Below are 6,240 nucleotides of genomic sequence, written 5' to 3' on the forward strand. Positions count from 1 at the left end.
AGTACTAGCAAATTTATCGTCGAGCATTACCGAAGTAGGTATACTTGCGCATGATTTTTTGGATTTGACAAAGTTCCAAAATGATTTCGGATTAGCTTTAATGTTCCCTTCGGTGCTACGAATATAGTTTTTGTAGAGGAGATTATTTAATGATTTAAATTCCTTATGATAACGCTGGTATTTTACAAAGAAATAATGATTTTTTGATGATTTAAATTTTTTTAGATAACTATTTTTGAGATTTTTTAGTTTCTTCAGGTCTTTGTTGCACCAGGGTGATTTATAACAGCGCTTCTTTTTTAAAGGTATATTGTGTAAGCAAAAATCGTGTATTATTGACTTAAAAGTGGAAAAGCAGCCGTGAGTGTCCAGGCCGAAAAATAACTCATCCCATTTATAATCTAAAAGAGATGTATTTAACCTTGAAAAATTTTGAAAATTGGAGAAATGCACTTTGATATAAAAAAGTTAATATTGCTTTTGAAAAAAACGAAATGGTCTAACTCTTACATTAGCTGGCCATAGTGACGATCTTAATAGCTTCTGAAAATTTACCGATGAGACGCCCAGTTTGAAATTGACTCGCTTGTGTTTGTCTACTGGGTCATCCTTTTTAACCAACATGTAGCAAGAGAGAGAATCAGCATCAATACCAGCATGTTTAGCTACATATTTCTTTATGTCTTCAGCGCTAACTTTCAGCTCAAACGATGATAGGTGTAACCATTTATTGCGGACAGCGACACCCAGCTCAGTGCTATCATTTGAGCCCACAACAACCAAAGCCTTCTTTCGCCTTCTGGTTTTGACTTCAGTCCTCGCAGCATTGTTATTTGAGTTTTTGTCACCAATCTCTGTTGATTCATCATTGGTTGCCGAGCGATTATCATTAGTTGCGTTCGCGTAGCTGTTAATTGTTCATGTTTACCAAAATAAGTGCTCAGAAGAAGTAGGAAATTGAGAGAGCAAAGTGACATTTCATTTTGAGGGGAAGCTGCTGGTTTCTGCTGGAAAAATTTTTGCCAACAGCAATTTGCCAACAGGAAAACAGCTGATCAAAAACAGCTGGTTGGCATTTACGCAAATCACAAAATTGAATTTGATGGTTTGGAAGTTAAAAATTACAAGATGCGACTGATTAAACTTGTAAGAAATAAGTAGTTATTTGTTTAATCAATAAACTGTGTCAATATAACACTTTGTGATGACTTTTCGTACGTTTTAAATTTACACTTTTGAATGTAAACAAAAATTATATCAGCTGTTCGTCTAACTTGCAAGTTTCTGCAAATTTTCTGTTCGCGTACTATTTGGGATATTTTTCTCTTGTGAGAGAACAGATGACATTTCGCCGGAATTTGGCAGTTGGTTGGTTTTCACTGGAGATTTTAAACGAACGCACCTATTATCAGAGCCGAAGTACCAATGGCATCGCAGCAACCGATGGGTTATCAGCAGCCAAAGAAGTATTGCGAGGAGACAGCGTCACAGTTTTGTTGACTGTGCACATGCTTGGAGAGCAGATATAGAACAATTCCCGTCTCAATTGTGTCCGTACAAAATAGACAAGAAGACGATGAAACGCCAAGTTATTACAGAAACGGTATGCAATGCGAAATATCATACTATTAGAGAATAGAACATTTAGTGCATCTGCCTGCTTAGCTATTCAACTTTAGGCATTTGCTTGCAATTCCACGAACTAGCACCCAGCGGATGATGTACTTCTATGGAGCTGGAGAAGCAAAATATTGTGAATGTTGAATTAATAACTGCCGGCTTGACGTGCTAGTAAGCGTGCGCTACCTTGATCTAGCACTGATCTGATCGCCATTCCCGCATTTAAGTTTTACCATCTTCACATGCAAATTAACATTACGATTACTTTGGAATTTCTTGTATGTAAACAGTTATATCACAATGTCCGGCACAGTAGGTACCATGCGCCACTTGTTGCACGTGCGAGGCATATGTATGGTACAGACACGTACAAGTCGGCAGGAGAGCTTAGTAAGCACCAGCAGAAAAGAGAATGATTAGTTCGGGTATAAGGCAGCACCTTTTACTGTTAAAGTATATGCTGTAATCGGATGTGCAAGCATTTGATAGGATGTAACGAATTTTTTGGATATTCTGGATTATGCAGGTTGGAATGTCCTCCAAAAGCAGTTTATATTTCTTTTAGTGAACACAAGGCATTACTAATCTTAGACAAGCAGGACGAAATAGATACACAGCTGCAGGTGTCACATCTGAATATTAGATTTATTAGATTGAACTTTGAGGCAAGCGGAATTTAGTTTTGCACATTTTAAATGAAAGTTCTGCGAACAAAGTCCACAAGTAATAAAATCACCGCTCGCACACAGCGAGTTACAATTGGAAAACAAACACATCGCGCACGTATTACATACATATCTCTGGAAGTATTTGTGGGAGAGAACTGGAACTTTGTATAGTGATATGTATGCGAAATCAATGTTGGCATTAATCGATTGATGTTTTAATCAGTTAGTTAATTCGATTAAATTCAATCTGATTACAGTTAATCATGATTAATTTTAATCTGAATAAACAGTTAATCGTAACCGTGATTAAAAAAGTAATTTTTAATCATTAACTCTTAATTTGATCAAGTAGGTTTGGTGATTAATTAAGTTATGCTGGAATTTCCCTGTGCACACAAAGCAAGTTAATCCGGTATGGCTAAGTCAGGTTTCGTCATCAATCTGAGCAATTTGGTGTGCATTTTCATTAAGATCTATACCAACAAACGTTTTACAAACTGAGTTTGTAAAAGTTCCCTGTTTATGTATTACTAATAAGAATTTTTTTATATATTGTGTGCTTTTTATAAGCGTAAAACACAAAATAATTACTATAACTGGTGTTTGGTTTCAAATTCGGACAAACTAGACAACTTAATCAGATTTTATTTTTAATTGGATTAACGATTAATGTTTAAAATTAATTAAACGTAATCGCAACCAGCGATTAACGATTAAAAAAAATGTAATCCTTAATCGTACAGTTGATTCCGACTAATTAATTTTAATCGTCAAACGCGATTAACATTTTAATCGTTAATTTTTAATCGTTAATCAGATTAACAGTTTGCCAACACTGTGAAATGATGTTCATATTCACGGAGAAAAATGGACGTTTTTGGAAATGAGGCGTAGCACCTACCATACTGACTGAAAGTTTCATATTGTATATCTCTTCAAATGTTTGGGGTAAAGTACTCAAGCTGGTATGGAAATACATATGTATGTGAAAGTAATACCATACTTATGGTGAAAAATTAGAGTTATTGGAAAAGGTGGTGTGGCAACTTCTATGCAAATTGATTTTTCTATGCTGCATATCTCTGGAGGTGTTTATTGCAGAGGACTGGAACTTGGCACTGAGATGTGTACACAAAATTAATTCCATACTCATGGAGAAAAAATTGCGTTATTCGAAAAGGGGACATGGTTCCTCCCGTACAAATTTACTGTTTTATACTGCATTCCAATTGTAACTCGCTGTGTGCGAGCGGTGATTTTATTACTTGTGGACTTTGTTCGCAGAACTTTCATTTAAAATGTGCAAAACTAAATTCCGCTTGCCTCAAAGTAATCAAATCTAATAAAAATCTAATATTCAGATGTGACACCTGCAGCTGTGTATCTATTTCGTCCTGCTTGTCTAAGATTAGTAATGCCTTGTGTTCACTAAAGGAAATATAACTGCTTTTGGAGGACATTACAACCTGCATAATCCAGAATATCCAAAAAATTCGAATATATCACACGTTCCTATCAAGAATGCTGCTAGCAACATTTCGCCTAGTAATGATACAGCTGATAATAACAATTTGATTATTACACGTTCAAAAGCTAGGGTCGCTGACCTTAATAAGTCGCCCTTGAACGTTAATTCTTCAACTTCTGCTGCTTCTTCTGTTGGTGTCATTATAACTAACGCTCTCACTGCCGACCTTGTTACTGCGTGCTCTGCTAACCCATTAGGCATATGCTCTCCAAGCATGTGCACAGTCAACAAAACTGTGACGCTGTCTCCTCGCAATACTTCTTTGGCTGCTGATAACCCATCGGTTGCTGCGCATGCCATTGGTACTTCGGCTGCTGATAATAGGTGCGTTCGTTTAAAATCTCCAGTGAAAACCAACCAACTGCCAAATTCCGGCGAAATGTCATCTGTTCTCTCACAAGAGAAAAATATCCCAAATAGTACGCGAACAGAAAATTTGCAGAAACTTGCAAGTTAGACGAACAGCTGATATAATTTTTGTTTACATTCAAAAGTGTGAAATTTAAAACGTACGAAAAGTCATCACAAAGTGTTATATTGACACAGTTTATTGATTAAACAAATAACTACTTATTTCTTACAAGTTTAATCAGTCTTGTAATTTTTAACTTCCAAACCATCAAATTCAATTTTGTGATTTGCGTAAATGCCAACCAGCTGTTTTCCTGTTGGCAAATTGCTGTTGGCAAAAATTTTTCCAGCAGAAACCAGCAGCTTCCCCTCAAAATGAAATGTCACTTTGCTCTCTCAATTTCCCCTACTTTGCAAGTTTTTTGCGTACGCGAACGCAAAAACTTGTAAGTTTTGGTTAAACATGAACAATTAACAGCTACGCGAACGAACCTANAAATCACCCTGGTGCAACAAAGACCTGAAGAAACTAAAAAATCTCAAAAATAGTTATCTAAAAAAATTTAAATCATCAAAAAATCATTATTTCTTTGTAAAATACCAGCGTTATCATAAGGAATTTAAATCATTAAATAATCTCCTCTACAAAAACTATATTCGTAGCACCGAAGGGAACATTAAAGCTAATCCGAAATCATTTTGGAACTTTGTCAAATCCAAAAAATCATGCGCAAGTATACCTACTTCGGTAATGCTCGACGATAAATTTGCTAGTACTCCTGTTGAAGCAGCTAATTTGTTTGCTGACTTTTTTATGTCAAATTACATTGCTGATGACGGGCAATTCCCTAACTTCTCTTCTGAAATATCTTCTATTCTCAACTTTGGGGCTCTTTTTATTTCATCGGATGACATTATAAAGGGGATGCTTTCTATTAAACCTTCTTCGCAAACAGACGTAGACGGGATGTCGGCTATCTTATTTAAAAACTGTCCGGCCTTAGCGATTCCTCTTGCGATAATCTTTAATAAAGCGCTATCGTCAGGTAAACATTTTTAAACGATAATCAAATATAAAGTATTCATTTTTACTATGCATTATTTCCCCCCGTGTAACAAGGGACATTATCCCAAAATTCAAAATTGGGATTATACCTCTTGGGATCAAGTCAGGGTACCGATTGGTACAGTTATGTTAAAATGACATAATCATTGTATAACTGTGTGAAAGCTTTTTAATTCGTCCATTTTGCCTAAGTACACTATAACTATAAAATTTATTGTCATCGTTCACAGGAAGATATGGTTTGCCTCTCATGTACAGCAACGGGAGAACGTGTTTGTCTAGCAGCTGAAGGATTTGGTAACCGGCACTGCTTTTTGGAGAATATCGCCGACAAAAATGTGCCACCTGATCTATCACAATGCGTTTTCGTAATCGAGCAGGCATTGTCAGTGCGTGCGTTACAAGAACTTGTTACTGCAGCAGGGTCCGAAACTGTAAGTTTGACAATCTTGCCATTATCTTTCTCGAAAAAATCGCTGTATTATACAATTGCTATATGATGATTTAACACTGCGCAACTAACGCATGTTTTGTTCAAGAAGACCAAATATAATGGTAGGCCGTTTTCACCATGTCTGATTAACAATAATCCCCCGTTAAATATTTATTCGAAGTTACCCACTCAATGTTATTTCGATAACGATGTTTAACGGGGAGTTAGTGTTAACCAGACATGTTGAAAATGGCTGTAAGGGACTTGCATGATTGATTTGATATTTGATATGATTTTTTATTCTATCGGTCCAGATGGAAAACTTTTCCACCCTGCTTAATACTAGTGGTCTGAAACTATCGATAGTAGCGGTAGTTCTTTACAAACCATCGATAACTATCAATAGTTTTCGATAATTTTTTAAAATTAAAATTTAGCTTTATATTGCGCTTAGAATATTTGTAAAAAATATTTCTTACAAAATCAGTAAATCGCAAGCTTAGAGTGGAAGTTTAGAGCGGAAGTTTGCTAAGTTTATTTTTAGAAATTTTACTGGATGGGAAAAACTCTTATA

General features: G+C 35.8%; 1 protein-coding gene across 1 annotated transcript in view; it reads left to right on the forward strand.

The window, feature by feature from the left end:
• LOC108372188 (ryanodine receptor-like) overlaps positions 1-5,667 on the forward strand; it is a gene marked incomplete at its 3' end in the record, with an annotated part of 20,535 nt that extends 14,868 nt beyond the window's left edge. The window contains exon 2 of the mRNA XM_017627833.1: positions 5,464-5,667. Within this exon, the coding sequence (XP_017483322.1) occupies positions 5,464-5,667 (204 nt within the window). The remainder of the gene's footprint in view (positions 1-5,463) is intronic.
• Positions 5,668-6,240: the final 573 nt, after the last annotated feature.

This window comes from Rhagoletis zephyria, unplaced genomic scaffold (genome assembly GCF_001687245.7).
Source record: "Rhagoletis zephyria isolate East Lansing unplaced genomic scaffold, Rhagoletis_zephyria_1.1 Rzeph_scaffold_05517, whole genome shotgun sequence".
Lineage (NCBI taxonomy): Eukaryota > Metazoa > Arthropoda > Insecta > Diptera > Tephritidae > Rhagoletis > Rhagoletis zephyria.